The sequence below is a fragment of the Netta rufina genome, assembly GCF_964035555.1.
Source record: "Netta rufina genome assembly, chromosome: 31".
Taxonomy (NCBI): domain Eukaryota; kingdom Metazoa; phylum Chordata; class Aves; order Anseriformes; family Anatidae; genus Netta; species Netta rufina.
The window spans coordinates 2,072,242-2,092,387 of NC_140155.1; the positions used below are offsets into that span (position 1 = coordinate 2,072,242).

Consider the following 20,146-nt stretch of genomic DNA (forward strand, 5'->3'; position numbering starts at 1 on the left):
GCTCATGCTCAGCACCAGGCACAGAGCAAGGATCAACCCCAAACTAGGAGGCAAAGGTGGCCTGCAATGGCCAGCAGCACACAGTGACTACATCCCTTGCCCTGGGGTCTGCAAGCAGAGGGGAGAGGAGCGTGGAGAGCTGCTGCAGCCCCTGTGCTGCCCGCTGGGGCTCAGAGGCAGGGTGAGACCTGTGGGTGCCAGCAGGGCTTGTGCCCCAGCACAGGAGCCACGTGCAGGGCAGAGCCCAGGGGCTGTAAGTGCCCTGGTCCCTTCTTGCAGCATCCCAGCCCTCCTCCAGCAGCAGGGAGGAACACAAGAGAGCCCCTGGCCCCACTGCCCCTCATTCCTGTGCTGCTCCTGCAGGATGAAGGAGAGGTGATGCAGGAGTGTCTGGAGAAGGGCAGGAGTGCCCCAGGGCTGGGGACGGGGTCTGGGGGGTGCTGTCCCTCAGGCACAGCTGAATTCCCTCTGTCTCCACCCAGAACCAGGGGTGGATGCTCTCCCCATTGAAGGAGGCTGCTGTGAAAGTGAAGATCTCGACCCCATTGTCAGCGTTGATAAAAGACACCTGCTGCTGGGTACAGTCCAGACAGACCCAGATCCTTGTGGGGACAGGGGAGAGGGACAAGGAGGTTCGAGGAGATGTGAGAGACTCAAGCTGCTCCTCATAGTACTCCACAGCCCAGATCCCTTCTTCAGGGCTCCTTTTGAAAGACCCCTTTCTCTTCACAGATGCCCTGGACACCCCCACAGCCCACCAAGAATCCTTTAGCCGCTCTCCCTCCACCTCCACCAACCAGCAGTGTCTCCCCTCTCTGAACTCCTCACGGCCCAGCACGCAGCACCAATAGTTAAATCTCTCTGGTGTGTCAGGCACCTGCTGACGTTCACTTTCCCGTCTCACACTGCTCTTGTCCTGAGACACAACAAGCCAGGGATGAGCCGTTTGTGGATCCAGGGTCACCTTCACTGCAGGGACAGAAGGAGCCAGGCCATCAGGGGCAGAGCTCAGCCCTGGGCAGGCTTTCCCCAGCTCGAGGCCAGGAGCTGCCCCACGGGGAGGAGATGGGGCACCTCTTGGCTCCTGAACATGCTCCAGCAAGGGCAGGAGAAGCACTGCACAGGGCAACCCAGTGCACACCTACCTCTATTATGAGGCAGCAGACACCTTCTCCATGCTGGAAGGAGAGGAGAGAGCTGGTCACAGCCATTGCTGGTGCTTAGAGGGTGTGGGCAGGGTGAGGGGCCAGCCCTGGGCTGCTCTGTCCCAGCTGCCCACCCTCCCCTTACACTGTCTTGGCATAGCCATGGGTCGAAGCACCAGGACACTCACCCAGCTCTGCAGCTTGTTTCTCTGAAAAGGAAAGTGAAAGTAATGCATGATCAGAGGGGAGAGTTGCTCAGCCCATGTTAGACCCTGAACACATCCCATGACTGGGATAATACAGCCTTGTTCCAAGCTGGGACCAAAAACATACTGGTCCAGCTATGAACAATGCTCTTAGTGTAACTATAAAAACTTGACAGACACTTGAGCAGCTTATATCTCAGTGGCACCGTAGACATTACCCACATGAAAAAAGGATTGTTGGAGGACGTTCCGTTCCTGTCTCAGAAGCGTCAGTGCAGAGCGGGGCAGCCCCGCAGCTCGCTCCCCGTCCCCACCTTGATCCCTGTTCCTTTCAGCCATCCCGGCCGTGTCCCATGTCCAGGGCAGCCCCAGCCCCAGCACTCCCTGCTCCCCTGTGAGGGGCCAGGCCTGGGCTGCTCTGTCCCAGCTGCCCACCCTCCCCTGCACATCGCCTTGGAGATGTCATGCAGCCCGAGCTCTGTGACACTCACCCAGCTCTGCAGCTTGTTCCGCTGGAAAAGGAAGAGAAAAGCAAGGCATGATGAGAGGGGAGTTGCTCAGCCCCTGGCTGCTGCCATGGGAAGGTGCCAACTCTTTGGGTTTATTAAGGTAGTCTTACCCATCCTTGCATCTTTTCTCACTGGAAAAGGAAACCAAAAGCAATGAATGATCAGAGAGGAGTGCTTCAAATTCCGTGACTAATTCCATGGCTAGACCCCAAAATTCTTTGCCCTGGTGAATGGGCACAGACAGTCTTGCTCGCAGACTGGGAGGGACCAGACTAACAGGGAACAAGACCCAGCTTTGAGCAAGGCTTGAGCACGTGGAGCAGTAAGGACGGACACTTGTGCAGCTCTCTGCACCGTGCCACGAAAAGGCAAGTGGAAGTGAATGGGGACGGGTGGAGGACGTCCCTGTCCAGAAGCATCAGTGCAGAGCGGGGCAGCCCCGCAGCTCGCTCCCAGTCCCCACCTTGATCCCTGTTCTTTTCAGCCATCCCTGCTGTGTCCCATGCCCAGGGCACCCCCAGCCCCAGCACTCCCCGCTCCCCTGTGAGGGTCCAGCCCTGGGCTGCTGTGTCCCAGCTGCCCACCCTGCCCTGCACTTCGCCTTCGTGTTGCCCTGGGGCTCAAGGACAGGGGCACTCACCCAGCTCTGCAGCTTGTTCCTCTGAAAAGGAAAATAAGAGCAATACATTGATGAGAGGAATCGGGTTCTTATGAAGTGGCTGCTACAAAGGAATGACCCCCAGTTCCTTCAGTCCTTGGGGGAGGTGGCAGGGAAAGAGAGACTCACCCAGTCTTTCAGCTTTTTCTTCTGGAAAAGCATAAGGAATACATGATCAGAGGGAAAAACTTCTCATCCCATGTCTATACCACAAATTCTTTCAGTTCATGGATGGACACTCACCTATCTCTGCAGCTTGTTGCACTGGAAAAGAAAGAGAAAAGCAATGTACGGTCAGAGGGGAATATGCCCATGGGAAGACACCAAATGCCTTCTCTCTGGGGAATGAGACTTACCCAGCTCTGCATCCTTTTTGGCAGCTATAGAAAAGCAAAAGGAATAAATGGTCAGAGTGGAGAGACTTTCACCCCATTTCTGCTGCCATGGCTAAACCCCAAAATTTACTCTCATGTATGTGTACAGACCACCTTGCTCCCAGACTTGTAGCAACCAGACTAACAAGGACCGAGGCCCAGCTTTTTGCAAGACTTTTAGCAGTAAGGACAGACACTTGTGCAGCTCACTGCACCGTGCCACCAAAAGATAATGGGAAGTGATTGCACATGGGTGGAGGACGTCCCTGTCTTGGAAGCATCAGTTCAGAGCGGGGCAGCCCCGCAGCTCACTCCCCATCCCCACCTTGATCCCCATTCCTTTCAGCCATCCCGGCCATGACCCGTGCCCAGGGCAGCCCCAGCCCCAGCACTCCCCACTCCCACCCCAGGCTCCAGCTGCTCCTCCAGCACCCCCGAGCCACCAGCACACAAGCCCGCAGAGCCCACCCAGACCAGGCCCTCCCGCAGGGACACCACTTCCCCAGGGGCTGGGGGCAGGGACTGCAAGGACTCACCCAGCTCTCGGCTCTGTGCCGCTGAAAAGCAAAGGCGGAGGAAGAGGTGGTGAGCAGAGCAGCTTGGTTGCTGGGTGGGAACATGTGCAGGGGGGCTGCGCCTTGCCACCAGCCCCACGCTGCAGCCATGCTCCCTGGCCTCCCACCCAAGATGAGCCTAAGGCCTTTGGCATCCCCAGGAGAACGTTCCCTTCCTCCTCCTATGCACCTCCCTGGGCCAGGGCTCAGCCCCGCTCCAGACCCAGGGGGGTCCCTGCAGAACACCTCCCTCTGCTCCATCCCTGCGCTGCCAGCTTACCTTGCTTTCGAAAGAGATAAACTCCGAGGCCAATGGACACAGCCAAAAGCAGGAGGACCAGAGCCAGAGCCACCATCCAGGGCTGGGCGTTGTGGAAGAAGGGAGCTGAGAAAAGGCACCAGGAAAAGGTCTGTGTTTCCATGCCCGTGGGTGGAAGAGCAAGACCCAGACATCTCCTGGGTCGGGACAAGTGCAGGGGCCAGGAACACCTCACCCTGGCTGTGCCATTTGTACCTGCGATGTGCAGGGATGATTCGCACTCCTGCTGGAGGTGGATGTTCCTGACCACGCAGGTCAAGGGCCCCTCCACGCTTCTGGTCACGATGACAGCACCTTCGATTTCAAAGAGCCCCTCCTGGTCCTGGGAATGTGTCTGGGGGTCCGAGGGCAGGTGCTGCCCGCGAGCATCCCTCCACAGCAGCTGCGGCAGCGGGTACCAGCCGGCCGATCGACACAGCACCCGGACGCCTCCGGCCTCGTAGCCCCCCAGGGAGAGGTGGGGGTCAGCGCCTGTGGCTGAGGGAAGAGCGTGTGGCTGGGGCTTGACTTGGGGAGGGATTCATTTCAAGGCAAAGACACCATCTGCTCCCATGCCAGACAGAGCCTAGCACAGCAACGGCCCCAGGGGCTGAAGGACGAGGCACTCCATGTACTCACCCTCACCCTAAAACCACCCCGTTTGGTGCAAAATCCAGACAGCAGGGCTGCACAAAGCCAGTGGTTCCAAATTGCCCACAAAACCCAGGTGCTGAGCTTCAGCACCTCCAGGCAGCATCTCTGCACCAAGCCGTGCTGGTTCAAGAAGCCCCGAGAATTCCTGACAACGTCACAGGTCTCCCCCCGCACAGAAAGCAAAAGTAAAGCAGATGTCCAGCTGCTCAGAGGACTCTGCGATTCTCCCTGTGTGCTGTTTGGTCCCATTGCTGACACAGCTGAAGGTGCTGCTCAGCACCCTGTGCCCAGTGCCCTCACAATATTATGATTATTGTCTTCAAGGACACCAGTGAAAACTGACAAAAGTCTCCAGGGAGCTCTCTCCCCAGATATTACCTCCACATCCATGGGCATGCTCCATGCTGTGAAACAGTTCAGGTGTTCAAAGAGCATGTAAACTCTGCCCTGGCAGCACCACCCCAGCCACTAACCTGACACCTCCAGCTCCACAATGGCTTCAGCATAAGCATGACCATCTCCCACAGTGCAGACATACTGGCCATCATCAGAGGGTCTCAGCCCCGTGATTCGCAAGTCCAGGCTTCCAGCAGAGAGACCATCTCTGGCCAACTCTGTCCTCCCGGCATATGCCTCCATCTGCTCCCCATACAGGTCCTCTCCATTGCGGTAGTGGTGCACTGTCTCAGAGAACCTGTGCCGAATCCACCTGACCTCCAAGGTGCGAGCATCGTGTTGAGGGGACAAGTGGCAGGGCAGCACGACATCCTGCCCCACGGTGGCAGTGAGAGGGTGTCCTGGTCCCTCCACTCTGAGCTGGGCTGGGCAATGGAGAAGGGCACAGAGAAGAGGTAAGATTTTGCCATTGTAAATTTAGGGACAGTGAGTGTCAAAGGGCGAGCTGTGCGTGAGTTGGTGCGTGCTGCATCCCCCGTGTCCCATGGGAAACCACCGGAGAAAGAGGAGAGGGAGAGGGAGGATGTGCAGGAGAAGGAGGTGTGCTGGGAGTGGGAGCCCTCTCTGCAGCATTCGGGCGGGTGAAGGAGACACAGAAAGGGCAGGCAAAGCAGCAGCCATATTGCGTGAAAGAACCGAAGTGAAAGTGAAACCCAGCACGGGTGAGCTGTGGGCTCGGGTCCCCCCTACCCTGGAGCCGCTCCCCTGTCCCGCAGCAGCACGTCTGTCAGGCCTAGAGGGAAGAGCTGCGAGCAGTCCCACAGGATCCTACCTGAGCCCAGCTGGAGGAGAAGCAGAGTGACGAGGAAAGTCAGGGGGCCCCTGGCATGGCCGGTGAAGCTGGGCTGGCTGCAGCCCCAGGGGAGCCCCATCGGAGAGAGAGGTCCCCCAGGAGGCAGGTGGCCCCCCAGCTGTTTTTCTCCAAGCCAAGATAGATCTCCCTCGTGCCACCCAGCAGTCCTGCAGAAAGTACAAGGCTCCGCCCAACTTTCCCAACCTTTGCCCAGTTCCTGGCTGCAATAACCCTCCTGGAGCAGCTCTGCCCCTAGGGCAACGTCTGGGGAGCTCTGCAGGGCTGGCACCACCATCCCATTGCAGCTGGGTGCCCAGTCCACTGCCTTTAGCAAGCACGAGTTGCTTGACCCCAGTGGGGGCCTCTCCAGACCTCCAGGGAAAGCCACTGGCTAAGGTCGTTCATCTCCACGCATGCAAGGAGGAATCAAACTGTGAGCAATGGGAAAACGTGGAGAGATGGCAGAAGAGAACTGAACAGGATTGGAGGCTGTAGGGAATGGGGCATAGCAGGGTGCCAAGCCCAGAGCTGCCACCCTTTGCCCAGGGTGCTGAAGGCAAAGTGCCGGTGCCTCTCCCATCTCCAGTAAAGCAGCCGTGGAATAAGGTTTGCTCAGATGGGCAGGGACCTTCTTCTGGAGCTTAGGTGCATAAGGAAAGTTTCTGTTTGCTGGAAGTGAAGTCAGTCAACATGGAAAGACGACAGAGGTACTGTTTGCCTTTGTAGGGAGAAAATTCATATGGCCAAAGCTCAAGTTGAGTTGAAGCTGGATAGTACTGGGAGGGGCAATAAAATGGGTTATTTTTTTAAACTCTCTTAACAGCAAAAGTAGGATGAGACAACACATTGGTCTGTTACTTGATGGGGATGGTCTTAGAGGTTCCTCGACTTCACAGAGATGTTTAATGCTTTCTTTGCCCTTAAGACTGATGCTGGGCTGTGGAAGCCCAGGTGCCCTTAGCTGGAGAACAGTGACTGCAGGAACAATAAAGTCCCAACAACCTCAAATTTGTGTGGGATTTGCTGCTCCAGATGGATACATACGAGACTATTGGGCCTGATGGGATTCATCCCAGAGTACTAAGAGAACTGGCTGAATGCATACGTCTTCCCCTTTAGGCCCTTCACCATCTCTGTGGCCCTTCTCTGGACACTCTCCAATACTTTCACATCCTTTTTGTACTGTGGTGGCCAGAATTGCATGCAGTACTTGAGGTGAGGCTGCACCAGTGCAGAGTAGAGCGGGACAATCACTTCCCTCATCTGACTAGCAATGCCATGCTCGATGCATCCCAGGATACGGTTGGCCCTCCTGGTTGCCAGGGCACACTGCTGGCTCATGTTCATCTTGCTGTCAACCACAACCCCCAGATCCCTCTCTGTGGGGCTGCTCTCCAGCATCACATCCCCCAGTCTGTCCCTATAGCCAGGGTTGTCCCATCCCAGGTGCAGGCCCCAGCACTTGCTCTTGTTAAACTCTATGCAGTTGATGATTGCCCAGCTCTCCAATCTGTCCAGATCTCTCTGCAAGGCCTTTCCACCTCAACAGAGTCAACAAGTCCTCCCATGGGATGCCATCCTTTACGAGCTGATCCTATGTGCGCTTCCCACAGGCAGCAGCCCTTCAATACCTGCTCCAGTATGGGTCCATACCACAGGGTCCTTCAGTCAGGAGCAAACTGTTCCAACCTGGTTCCCCCCCAGTCGCCAGGTCTCCTCAGACCCTCTGCTCCTGCGTGGGCTCCTCTCCAGGGGCTGCAGATGTGGCCCACTGCACCTGCTGCACCGGGGGTTCCTCCATGAGCTGCAGCGTGGAAATCTGCTCCATGTGGGACCCATGGGCTGCAGGGGGACAGCCTGCTCCACCAGGGACCTCTCCACAGTCCGCGGGGGAACTGCTGCTGTGTGCCTGGAGCACCTCCTGCCCTCCTGCTGCACTCACCTTGGGGGCTGCAGGGCTGGTTCTCACTCCTCACTCTCCCAGCTGCTGTTGTGCAGAAGTTTTTTCCACATTTCTTAACTATGCCCTCACAGAGGCACAAATAACATTGCTTAGTGGCTCAGCTCTGGGCAGCAACGTGTCCCTTTGGAGCCAGATGAAATGGGCACTCATCTAACATGGGGCAGCTTCTGGATTCCCCTCAGAGAGGCCACCCTGCAGCCCCCTGCTACCAAGACCTTGCCACGTAAACCCACTACATCATGAAATCTCTCTAATTTAGTTTTAAGTATACTGAGGAATCTGGAGAGGTCCCAGTGACTGGAAGCTGCCAAACGTTGCCCCGGTTTCCAGAAAGGGCAGCAAAGAAGACCCTGGGAATTACAGGCTTGTCAGTCTCATGGCAGTGCCTGGTAAAGTTACAGAGATTGCTCTGGGAGTGAGTGAAAAACACCTAAGGGACAATGCGGTCACTGGTCATAGGACACATGGGTTCATGGGGGGAAGCTCATGTTCAACAGACCTCATTTCCTTTTTTTTGTATAAGGTCAGTCTCCCATTTGACTGATGGAGCCAGTTGAAGTGATCTTTTGGATTTCAGTAAAGATTATGACATGGTTTCTGACCGTATCCATCTGGACCAAATGTCCAAAACAGAGCCAGACAAATGCACAATACGATGGGTAAACAATTGGCTGAGGGGGCAGGCTCTGAGGGTTCTGGTAAATGGGGCAATATCAGGCTGGTGGCCAGTCATGAGTGGGGCTGTGCAGGGCTCCATTTTGGGGCCAGGTCTCATCAGTGGTCCCATAAATTAGCTGGATGTAGAATGGGAAGGAAACCTGCGTGAGTTTGTGGCTGACACTGAACTGAGAGGAGCTGCTGACTCCGTCAAAGGTGAAGAGGCCTTGCAGAGGGATCTGGCCAAAGGGGAGAGCTGGGCAGCCACTGCCTGCGGGAAGTTTAACAAGAGCAAGTGCCGGCCCTGTCCCTGGGCAGGAGCAGCCCTGGCTGTATGGACAGTTTGGGGGGCGAGAGGCTGGAGAGCAGCCCCCAGAACGGGAGCTGGGGGCGTTGTGGCCGATGGCTAGTTGGTGTGAGCCAGCAGCGGGCCCTGGCAGCCCAAAGGGCCAAGCGTGCCCTGGGGTGCCTCAGGCACGGCACTGCTGGCCGGCCGAGGGAAGGGATCGTCCCGCTCTGCTCGGCCTGCTGCGGCCTCGCCTCGAGCACTGCATGCAGCTGTGGGCACCGCAGCAGACAAAGGGCGTGAAACTGTGCGAGAGCCTCCAAGGGAGGGCTACGAGGAGGGCGAAGGCTCTGCAGGGCAAGGCATGTGAGGAGCGGCTGAAGACGCTTGGCTTGTTGAGCCCATAGCAGAGGAGACTCAGGGGAGGCCTCATGGTGGCCCACGGCTTCCTGATGAGGGGAGCGGAGGGGCAGGCGCTGGTCTCTGCTCTCTGGGGCCAGAGACAGAGCCAGAGAAAATGGCATGGAGCTGCTTCAGGGGAGGCTCAGGCCAGCTGTTCAGAAACTATTTATTTCCTGAGAGGGTGCTCAGGCGCTGGAACAGGCTCCCAAGGGACGTAGCCATGTCCCTGAGCCTGCTGCAGCTGAAGCAGTGTTTGCAGAAGGCTGTTTGAGAGAGGGTCTGATTTTTGGGTTGGCTATTGTGGAGTCTTGAGATGGACTCGATGGTCCCATTGGGTCCCTACCAACTCGGGCTATTCTGTCATTCTGTGATCTTGGGCTTTAGGCTGAGGAGACCTGCTCCCTCTGCTTGAAGGACTTCCAAGAGATGCCCCAGTGTGGGGACAGCCTCTGCAGAGCCTGTGTGACGGGAGGCTGCAAGCCCTTTGGGTGCCCCCCTGGGCAGCACAATGACCCAGATGGGAAAAGGGGGTCCCAGGCTCCAGCTGGGGAAATGGGAGCAGCTGGAATTTAAATTGCTCCTGGCTCTGTCTCCCAGGACCAACACCAAGGACAGGTCTGCTGCAAGACGCCTTCCCAGGCAGCAAGGCCTCAGGACACAAAGCACCCAAGAAATGCCACTGCCAGACTCCATCTTCCTGTGCAAAGCTTTATTTGCCACAGTCCTGCTGCTGCTGGGCATTGATGTGCTCCAGAGGAGGGAACACAGAGCCCCCACAGGATGCTCATGCTCAGCACCAGGCACAGAGCAAGGATCAACCCCAACCTAGGAGGCAAAGGTAGCCTGCAATGGCCATCAGCATATGGTGACCAAATCCCTTGCCTTGGGGTCTGCAAGCAGTGCAAGCAGAGGGGAGAGGAGTGTGGAGAGCTGCTGCAGCCCCTGTGCTGCCTGCTGGGGCTCAGAGGCAGGGTGAGAGCCGTGGGTGCCAGCAGGGCTTGTGCCCCAGCACAGGAGCCGCATGCAGGGCAGAGCCCAGGGGCCGCAAGGGGCCTGACCCCTGCTTGCAGCATCCCAGCCCTCCTCCAGCAGCAGGGAGGAACACAGGGCAGCCCCTGTCCCCACTGCCCCTCATTCCTGTGTTGTTCCTGCATGACCAACAAGAGGTGTTCAAGGAATATCTGGAGAAGGGCAGGAGGTCCCCAGGGCTGGGGACAGGGTTTACAGGGTGCTGTCCCTCAGGCACAGCTGAACTCCCCGTTTCTTCATCATGAACCAGGGGCGGATGCTCTCCCCATTGAGGAAGACTGCTGTGAAAGTGAAGATCTCGACCCCATTGTCAGCATTGATAAAAGACACCTGCTGCTGGTTACAGTCCAGACAGACCCAGATTCTTGTGGGGGCAGGGGACAGGGGCAAGTCAGTGGGAGGAGATGTGAGAGACTTGAAATGTTCATAATAGTACTCCACAGCCCAGATCCCTGCTGTAGGGCTCATGTTGATCTTTCCCTTCCTCTCCACAGAAGCCCTGGACACCCCCACAGCCCACCAAGAATACTTTAGCTGATCCCCCTCCACCTCCACCAACCAGCAGTGCGTCCCCTCTCTGAACTCCTCACGGCCCAGCACACAGCAACTATCGTCAAATCTCTCTGGTGTGTCAGGAACCTGAGGTGGTATGTCTTCCCATCTCACATTGCTGTTGTCCTGAGACACAACAAGCACGGGATGAGCTGTGTGTGGATCCAGGGTCACCTTCACTGCAGGGACAGAAGGAGCCAGGCCATCAGGGGCAGAGCTCAGCCATGGGCAGGCTTTCCCCAGCTCGAGGCCAGGAGCTGCCCCACGGGGCAGGAGATGGGGCACCTCTTGGCTCCTGACCATGCCCCAGCAAGGGCAGGAGAAGCACCTCAGAGGGCAACCCAGTGCACACCTACCTCTATTATGAGGCATCAGACACCTTCTCCATGCTGGAAGGAGAGGGGAGAGCTGGTCACAGCCATGGCTGGTGCCCAGTGGGTGTGGGCAGGGTGAGGGGCCAGCCCTGGGCTGCTCTGTCCCAGCTGCCCACCCTCCCCTGCACATAGCCTTGGAGATGTCATACAGCCCAAGCTCTGTGACACTCACCCAGCTCTGCAGCTTGTTCCGCTAGAAAAGGAAGAGAAAAGCAAGGCATGATGAGAGGGGGAGTTGCTCAGCCCATGGCTGTTGCCATGGAAAGGTGCCAACTCTTTGGGTTTATTAAGGTAGTCTTACCCATACTTGCATCTTTTCTCACTGGAAAAGGAAAGCAAAAGCAATGCATGATCAGAGAGGAGTGCTTCAAATTCCATGACTAATTCCATGGCTAGACCCCAAAGTTCTTTGCCCTGGTGAATGGGCACAGACAGTCTTGCTCTCGGACTGGGAGGGACCAGACTAAGGGGGAGCAAGACCCAGCTTTGAGCAAGGCTTGAGCACGTGGAGCAGTAAGGACAGACACTTGTGCAGCTCTCTGCACCATGCCACCAAAACAAATGTGGAACTGAATGGGGACGGGTGGAGGACATCCCTGTCCCAGAAGTGTCAGTGCAGAGCAGGGCAGACCCACAGCTCGCTCCCCATCCCCACCTTGTTCCCTGTTCCTTTCAGCCATCCTGGTCGTGTCCCATGCCCAGGGCACCCCCAACCCCAGCACTCCCCACTCCCCTGTGAGGGGCCAGGCCTGGGCTGCTCTGTCCCAGCTGCCCACCCTCCCCTGCACATCGCCTTGGTGTTGCCTTGGGGCTCAAGAACAGGGACACTCACCCAGCTCTGCAGCTTGTTTCTCTGAAAAGAAAAAAGAAAATCAATGTGTGACCAGAAGGAAGAGCTTCTCAGCCCATGGCTAGACTTTGAATACATCTCATGAGTGGGAAATGACCAACTTGCACCCAGATTGTGAGAGACCTGACTAACAGTCAGCCAGAACCAGCTTTGAGCAAGGCTCGTGCACGTGGAGCATTAAGGACAGATACTTGTGCAGCTCTCAGCACCGTGCCACCAAAACGCAAGTGGAAGTGAATGGGGATGGGTGGAGGACGTCCCTGTCCCAGAAGTGTCAGTGCAGAGTGGGGCAGCCCCGCAGCTCACACGTGGGTGCAGAGTGGTGGGTGTGGGCAGGGTGATGGGCCAGCCCTGGGCTGCTCTGTCCCAGCTGCCCACCCTCCTCTGAACCTTGTCTTGGAGATGTCAGAGTCCAAGCTCTGTGACACTCACTCAGCTCTTCAGCTTGTTCCTCTGGAAAAGGAAGAGAAAAGCAAGGCATGATGAGAGGGGGAGCTGCTCAGCCCATGGCTGCTGCCATGGAAAGGTGCCAAGTCTTTGGGTTTATTAAGGTAGTCTTACCCATACTTGCATCTTTTCTCACTGGAAAAGGAAAGCAAAAGCAATGCATGATCAGAGAGGAGTGCTTCAAATTCCATGACTAATTCCATGGCTAGACCCCAAAGTTCTTTGCCCTGGTGAATGGGCACAGACAGTCTTGCTCTCGGACTGGGAGGGACCAGACTAAGGGGGAGCAAGACCCAGCTTTGAGCAAGGCTTGAGCACGTGGAGCAGTAAGGACAGACACTTGTGCAGCTCTCTGCACAGTGCCACCAAAACACAAGGGGAAGTGAATGGGGACAGTTGGAGGACGTCCGTGTCCCAGAAGCGTCAGTGCAGAGTGGGGCAGACCCACAGCTCGCTCCCCGTCCCCACCTTGATCCCCGTTCTTTTCAGCCATCCCAGCTGTGTCCCGTGCCCAGGTTAGCCCCGGCCCCAGCACTCCCCGCTCCCCTGTCAGGGTGAGGGGCCAGGCCTGGGCTGCTCTGTCCCAGCTGCCCACCATCGCCTGCACATTGCCTTGGTGCTACCCTGGGGTCCAAGCATGGGGACACTCACCCAGCTCTGCAGCTTGTTCCTCTGAAAAGGAAAAAAAGTAATGCATGATCAGATGGGAGTGTTGCTCAGCCCATGGTAGATCATGAACGCATCCCATGACTGGCAAAATACTGCCTTGTTCCGAGGTGAGACCAAGCAAATAGTCATTGTGGCCCAGCTTTGTTTAATGGTCTTCTAGGTGGAACCGTAAGGACAGACACTTGTGCAGCTCTCTGCACCGTGCCCAAGCTCAGGGACACTCACCCACTTTGGCAGCCAGTTCCGCTGGAAAAGAAAGAGAAAAGCAGTGCATGAGGAGGAAGGAGAGATTCTCGTCAAATGGCTGCTGCAAAGCAAAGGATGTCGATTCCTTCCGATTAGGTGGGAGACTCACCCAGTCTTGCATCTTTTTCCCCTGGGAAAGAAAAGCATAAGGAATCCATGATCAGAGGGAAAAATGATCATCCCATGTCCGGACCCCAAATTCTTTGGGTTTGGGGATGGACACTCACCGATCTCTGCAGGTAGTTCCTCTGTAAAAGAAAAAGAAAGAGAAAAGTGTTACATGTTCATAGGGGCAGCTTCTTATCCCATGGCTACTCCTCTGGGAAGACACCAAATGCTTTCTCTTTGGGGAACAAGACTTACCCAGCCTTGTGTCTCTGTTCACTGGAAAAGGAAAACAAAAGCATGAGTGACCAGAGGTTACAGCTTTTCATCTCAGGGCTGATCCCATTGGAAGACCACGAAGGGTTTAAAGTGGGAAATGACCAACTTCCACCCAGACTGGGAGGGACCAGTCTAACAGGGAGCAAGACCCAGCTTTGAGCAAGGCTTTTGCACGTGGAGCAGTAAGGACAGACACTTGTGCAGCTCTCTGCACCATGCCACCAAAAGACAATGGGAAGTGATTGCACATGGGTGGAGGACATCCCTGTCCCAGAAGCATCAGTACAGAGCAGGGCAGCACCGCAGCTCGCTCCCCATTTCCACCTTGATCCCCGTTCCTTTCAGCCATCCTGGCTGCGTCCCGTGCCCAGGGCAGCCCCAGCCCCAGCACTCCCCACTCCCACCCCAGGCTCCAGCTGCTCCTGCAGCACCCCCGAGCCACCAGCACACAAGCCCCCAGAGCCCACCCAGCCAGGCCCTCCCGCACGGACACCACTTCCCCAGGGACTGCAAGGACTCACCCAGCTCTTGTATCCGTGCCGCTGAAAAGCAAAGGTGCAGGAACAGGTGGTAAGCAGAGCAGCTTGGTTGCTGGGTGGGAACATGTGCAGGGGGGCTGCGCCTTGCCACCAGCCCCACGCTGCAGCCATGCTCCCTGGCCTCCCACCCAAGACCATCCTAAGGCCTTTGGCATCCCCAGGAGAACATTCCCTTCCTCCTCCTATGCACCTCCCTGGGCCAGGGCTCAGCCCCGCTCCATACCCAGGGGGGTCCCTGCAGAACACCTCCCTCCACTCCATCCCTGTGCTGCCAGCTTACCTTGCTTTCGATAGAGATAAACACTGAGGCCAATGGACACAGCCAAAAGCAGGAGGACCAGAGCCAGAGCCACCATCCAGGGCTGGGCATTGTGGAAGAAGGCAGCTGAGAAAAGGCACCAGGAAAAGGGCTGTGTTTCCATGCCCATGGATGGAAGAGCAAGACCCAGACTTCTCCTGGGTCGGGACAAGTGCAGGGGCCAGGAACACCTCACCCTGGCTGTGCCATTTGTACCTGCGATGTGCAGGGAAAATTTCCTCTCCTGCTGGAGGTGGTTGTTCCTGACCATGCAGGACAAGGGCCCCTCCACACTCCCGGTCACGATGACAGCGCCTTCGATTTCAAAGAGCCCCTCCTGGTCCTGGGAATGTGTTGGGGGGTCCGAGGGCAGGTGCTGCCCGCGAGCATCCCTCCAGAGCATTTGTGGCAGCGGGTACCAGCCGGCCGATCGACACAGCACCCGGACGCCTCCGGCCTCGTAGCCCCCCAGGGAGAGGTGGGGGTCAACGCCTGTGGCTGGGGGAAGAGCGCATGGCTGGGACTTGACTTGGGGAGGGATTGAGTTCCAAGGCAAAGACCCCGTCTGCTCCCAAGACAGACAGAGCTTAGCACAGCTACGGCACCAGCGCCTCTTGTTCCAGGTCCTCCGTTCACCCACCCTCACCCCAATCCAACCTGGCTGCTGCTAGAAACAGAAAGAAGGGCTGCACAATGTCAGTGACCCCATATTGTCCATAAAACCCAGGTGCAGAGATCCAGCTCCTCCAGGCAGCATCTCTGCACCATGCCATGCTCGTTCAAGAAGCCCCAATACTTCCTGACAAATTCTCAGGTCTCCCCCAGCACAGAAAGCAAAAGTAAAGCAGGCGCCCATCTGCTCAGAGGACTCTGCAGTTCTCCCTGTGTGCTGTTTGGTCCCATTGCTGACACAGCTGAAGGTGCTGCTCAGCAGCCTGTGCCCAGTGCCCTCACAATATTATGATTCTTGTCTTCAAGGACACCAGTGAAAACTGACAAAAGTCTCCAGGGAGCTCTCTCCCCAAACATTACCTCCAAATCCATGGGCATGCCTCATGCTGTGAAACAGCTGAAACATTCAAAGGACACGTAAACTCTGCTCTGGAAGCACCACCCCAGCCACTAACCTGACACCTCCAGCTCCACAATGGCTTCATCATAAGCATGAGCATCTCTCACAGTGCAGACATACTGGCCATCATCAGAGGGTCTCAGCCCCGTGATTCGCAAGTCCAGCCTTCCAGCAGAGAGACCATCTCTGAGCAACTCTGTCCTCCCGGCATATGCCTCCATCTGCTCCCCGTACAGGTCCTGTCCATTGCGGTAGTGGTGCACTGTCTCAGAGTTATTGTCCCGGATCCACCTGACCTCCAAGCTGCGAGCATCGCGTTGAGGGGACAAGTAGCAGGGCAGCACGACATCCTGCCCCACGGTGCCAGTGACAGAGTGGCCTGGTCCCACCACTCTGAGCTGGGCTGGTGTGAGAAACAATGTTGTGTTTTTGCAGCAGAGAATTATTTTTCTGTATTCCAAGGTAATTTTGTAGTCATAATAACGAGAAATGCTAAGTAGATAAGTGGACCGTAGGAGGCCTCACTGTTCCAGAATAAGGTAGAAGCTTGAGGAAAACAGGATGAGCAGTGTGAGAACAGGAAAGCAAAGATCACAAGTTCTCAAAACATAAGAAAGGAGAAATTAAAGGGTTGAAAAAAAAATCTACATATACGGTATAGAGGAGCGTCGAGTAGCTTGTGAACCTGTAGTACTCAGCCAATGAGGAAAAAGGGGAGGTGATCAGGTGTCAGGTAATAGGGAATAAAAGGTTAGGATTTTGCTCTCCTGATTGACAGGATCCCCGCCATTGCAATCGTGAATAAAATAGCTTCAGAGAAGATCCAGTCTGAAGAAAATTATTTGAGATGTTTCTCACACTGGGCAATGGAGAAGGGCACAGAGAGGAGGTAAGATTTTGCCATCGTAAATTTAGGGGCAGTGAGTGACAAAGGGCGTGAGTTGGTGTGTGAGTTGGTGCGTGCTGTGTCCCCTGGGTGCCATGGGAAACCACCGAGGAAACAGGAGAGGGAGAGAGAGAGAACGTGCAGGAGAAGGAGGTGTGCTGGGAGTGGGAGCCCTCTCTGCTGAATTCGGGTGGGGGAAGGAGACACAGAAAGGGCAGGCAAGGCAGTGCCTGTGTTGTCTGAAAGAACAAAAGTGAAAGTGAAACTCAGCACGGGCGAGCTGTAGGCTTGGGTCCCCCCTTTCCCACAGCCGCTCCCCCGTCCCGCTGCAGCAAGTCTGCATGCACAGGGGGGAGAGCCCCCAGCAGCCCCGCAGGATCCTACCTGAGCCCAGCTGGAGGAGGAGCAGAGTGATGAGGGAAGTCAGGAGGCCCCTGGCATGTCCATTGAGGCTGGGGCAGCCACAGCCCCAGGGGAGCCCCATCTGAGAGAGAGGTTTCCCAGGGGGCAGATGGCCCCCGCAGGTGTTCTTCTCCAAGGGAACCCCACCAAAAGAGCGAGGTCCCTCACAGCACCCAGCCATGCTGCAGGAAGCACAGGGCTACGCCCAACTTCCCAAGCCTTTTCCTACATCCTGGCTGCAATAATGGTCTAGGAGGAGCTCTGGCCCTGGAGCAGTGGGGACAAGTGTCTGGGGAGTTCTGCATGCCTGCCACTGAGTTTCCGGAGACGCTAAAACTGATCCGAATTAATATTTAGCTACATATATGGTAAAATATCCTGATTATAGGGGATGTAGGTGAGAAACTAAAAAATATCCTAATTGTCAGGGATGGAGATGAGAACCTAATGAGAAGCAGATGTAAAAAGGAAGATATCGCTCAAGGGCAACGGATGAGGGAAGGACAAACAAGTCGTTAGGGAAGGACGAACAACTTGTTGGCAGGAAGCAAGGCAAAGATGAGCAAAAAAGTCGTTAATACTGTCCAACAGAAGGTCAAAGTCCAGAAAGGTAAAAAGTTTGACCTCCTCTTCCTCTTTGCCTTCATCCTTAAAGACCCCTGCCCACGACCACCAGGCTACATTCCACAGACGCAATGTGGAGGAGCTATAGGGAGGGGAGTATGGAAATGAGCATTTGGAAGAGGTCCGCCTTTTTGGAGATGTTGTGGTTTAACCCAGCTGGCAGCGAAACACCACACAGCTGTTCCCTCACTCTCCACCCTCCTTCTCTGGGATCACGGAGAGAACCGTGAAGTGAAGCCTGTGGATTGAGATAAAGGCAGTTTATTAAGACAGGAAAATAATAATAACAACAAGAATAATAATAATAGTACTACTACTAACAGTGTGTACGAAACAAATGATGCACAATGTTCACCACCCACTGACCAATGTCCAGCCTAACCCTGAGCAGTCTGCTCCCCCCCCAGCCCCTGCTAGCCACCCCTATATATTGTTTAGCATGACATCAGATGGTATGGAATACCCCTTTGGCCAGTTGGAGTCAGCCGTCCTGGGTCTGTCCCCTCCCAGCTCCTGCTGCACCCCTAGCCTGCTCTCTGGCAGGACAGAGCGAGAAGCTGAAACGTCCTTGGCTTGGTGTAAGCACTGCTCTGCAACAATTAAAACATCAGCATGTTATCAGCACCCCAGGATATGGTTGGCCCTCCTGGCTGCCAGGGCACACTGCTGGCTCATGTTCAGCTTGCTGTCAACCAAAACCCCCAGATCCCTCTCTGCAGGGTTGCTATCCAGAGTCTCGTCGTCCAGTCTATATGTATACCCAGGGTTGCCCCATCCCAGGTGCAGGACCCGGCACTAGCCTTTGTTAAACTTCATGTGGTTGGTGATTGTCCAGCTCTCCAATCTGTCCAGATCTCTCTGCAAGGTCTTTCCACACTCATCCTAGTCAACAACTCCAAGTTTGGTGTTGTCAGCAAATTTGCTCCAAACACCTTCCAGTCCTACAGCCAAAGCATTTATAGAGACATTGAAGAGGACTGGCCCTAAAATGGAGCCTTGAGGGACCCCATTAGTGACCATCCACCAGCCTGATGTGGCCCCATTAACCACAACCCTTTGAGCTCTGCCCGTCAACCAATGGCTCACCCATTGTATGATGTTTTTGTTCAGTTGTATGCTGGACAGTTTGTCCAGTAGGATCCTATGGGAAACTGTGTCAAAAGCCTTGCTGAAGTCCAAAAAGATCACATCAGCTGGTTTCCCTTGGTCAACTAGATGGGTGATCTTATCATAAAAGGAAATCATATTTGTTAGGCAGGACCTACCCCTCATGAACCCATGTTGGCTGGGACCAATGACTGTATTGCCCCCCAGGTGCACCTCAATAACTTCAAAAATCATCTTCTCCATAATTTTACCAGGCACTGACATGAGACTGACAGGCCTGTAATTGCTAGGGTGTTCTTTCTTACCCTTCTTGAAAACTGGGACAACATTTGCCAGCTTCCAGTCTACTGAGACCTCTCCAGATTCCCAAGATCATTGAAAAATATTTGAGAGAGGTCCTGTGATGACATCAGCCAGCTCTTTAAGCACCCTGGGATGGATCCCATCCGGACCAATGGACTTGTATGGATCCAGGTGGAGCAGCAAATCCTGCACACGTTCAGGGTCAGTTGGAAGTTTGTTATTCCCACCATCATGGTCCTACAGCTCAGGGCACCCAGAGTCCTGAAGCTCATCATCAGCATTGAAGACAGAGGTGAAGAAGGCATTAAATGTCTCTGCTCTGCCTGTGTCATTGTCTGTGAGGAGACCTTCCCCGTCAAGTAGCGGACCTGTGTTTTCTTTGGTTCTCCTTTTTCTGTTCTCCTATCTAAAAAAAACCTTTTTATTGTCTCTCACAGACATGGCCAGCTTCAACTCTAGTTGGGCTTTGGCCCCACGAATTTTCTGCCTACAAATACGAACAGCATCCCTGTATTGCTTCCTCATCTCCTGACCCTCCTTCCAGCAGCCATACACTTTCTTTTTCCGTCTAAGCTCCAGTAGAAGATCCCAGGTCAGCCAGGCCAGCCTTCTTCCCCGCCTGCCTGACTTCTGATATTTTGAAATCGCCTGATCTTGTGCTTTTAGGAGGCAGTGCTTAAAGATTGACCACACTGATGGAGGCCAATGCCTTCAAAAGCAGCTTCCCAGGGGACCTTGCTGACGAGTTCCCTGAGCAGCCTGAAGTCTGCTTTCCCCATATCCAGGGCTGAAGTTTTGGTGGCAGTTTTCCTTCTGTCACCATAAATTCTAAACTCAACCACTTCATGGTCACTATGACCGAGACGGCCGCCAATTGCCATGTCTCCCACAAGACCCTCTTTTTTTTCCAGCAACAGATCTAGGAGGGCACCTTTCCTAGTTGGCTCCCTTAGCACCTGCACCAAGAAGTTATCATCTAGGTGCTTTATGAACCTCCTGGACTTGCTCATGTCAGCTGTGTGGTGAGCCCAGTTGACATCTGGCAAGTTGAAATCTCCCATAAGGACAAGGGGAGTTAACCTCAAGGCATCTCTTAGTTCTGCAAAGAATAATTCATTGGTATTGTCATCCTGGCCAGGTGGTCTGTAATAGACTCCCACTACAACATCCCCTTTATTTGTTCATCCCTTAATCCTTACCCAGAGGCTCTCAAGTTTGCCATCCCCAACTTGAAGTTCCACGCAGTCCAGCCCATGCTTCACATACATTGCCACCCGACCGAAGGACCTCTCTGGCACACAGTCCCTCTGATTCCAGTGCACCATCCCTTAGATCATCACTGGCGTGCCTGGTTTTATAATCCTTCCCCCTTCAACTCTAGTTGTAGGGGGAAGGGGACGAATACTATA

The 20,146-nt window shown here is 55.2% G+C and overlaps 2 protein-coding genes across 2 annotated transcripts; both read right to left on the reverse strand.

Moving 5' to 3' along the window:
* Positions 1–340: 340 nt before the first annotated feature.
* Positions 341–7,475, reverse strand: LOC311220347 (butyrophilin subfamily 1 member A1-like; the record flags this gene model as incomplete). The annotated part of the gene is made up of 10 exons (XM_084303854.1): positions 341–969; positions 2,648–2,668; positions 2,762–2,782; positions 2,875–2,898; positions 3,429–3,449; positions 3,727–3,831; positions 3,961–4,242; positions 4,872–5,219; positions 5,627–5,636; positions 7,371–7,475. 10 exons carry the CDS (start codon positions 7,473–7,475, stop codon positions 341–343), a joined length of 1,566 nt encoding a protein of 521 aa, XP_084159980.1.
* Positions 7,476–9,802: 2,327 nt separating this feature from the next.
* On the reverse strand, positions 9,803–16,876 carry LOC311220413 (butyrophilin subfamily 1 member A1-like). Its single transcript, XM_084303932.1, has 17 exons — positions 16,686–16,876; positions 15,471–15,818; positions 14,560–14,841; positions 14,326–14,430; positions 14,028–14,048; positions 13,486–13,506; positions 13,350–13,370; positions 13,232–13,252; positions 13,102–13,122; positions 12,859–12,879; positions 12,322–12,342; positions 12,193–12,213; positions 11,743–11,763; positions 11,212–11,232; positions 11,083–11,103; positions 10,893–10,925; positions 9,803–10,715 (listed from the first exon to the last, which is right to left on the reverse strand). Exons 1-17 carry the CDS (start codon positions 16,783–16,785, stop codon positions 10,177–10,179), a joined length of 1,638 nt encoding a protein of 545 aa, XP_084160058.1. The 5' UTR covers positions 16,786–16,876; the 3' UTR covers positions 9,803–10,176.
* Positions 16,877–20,146: the final 3,270 nt, after the last annotated feature.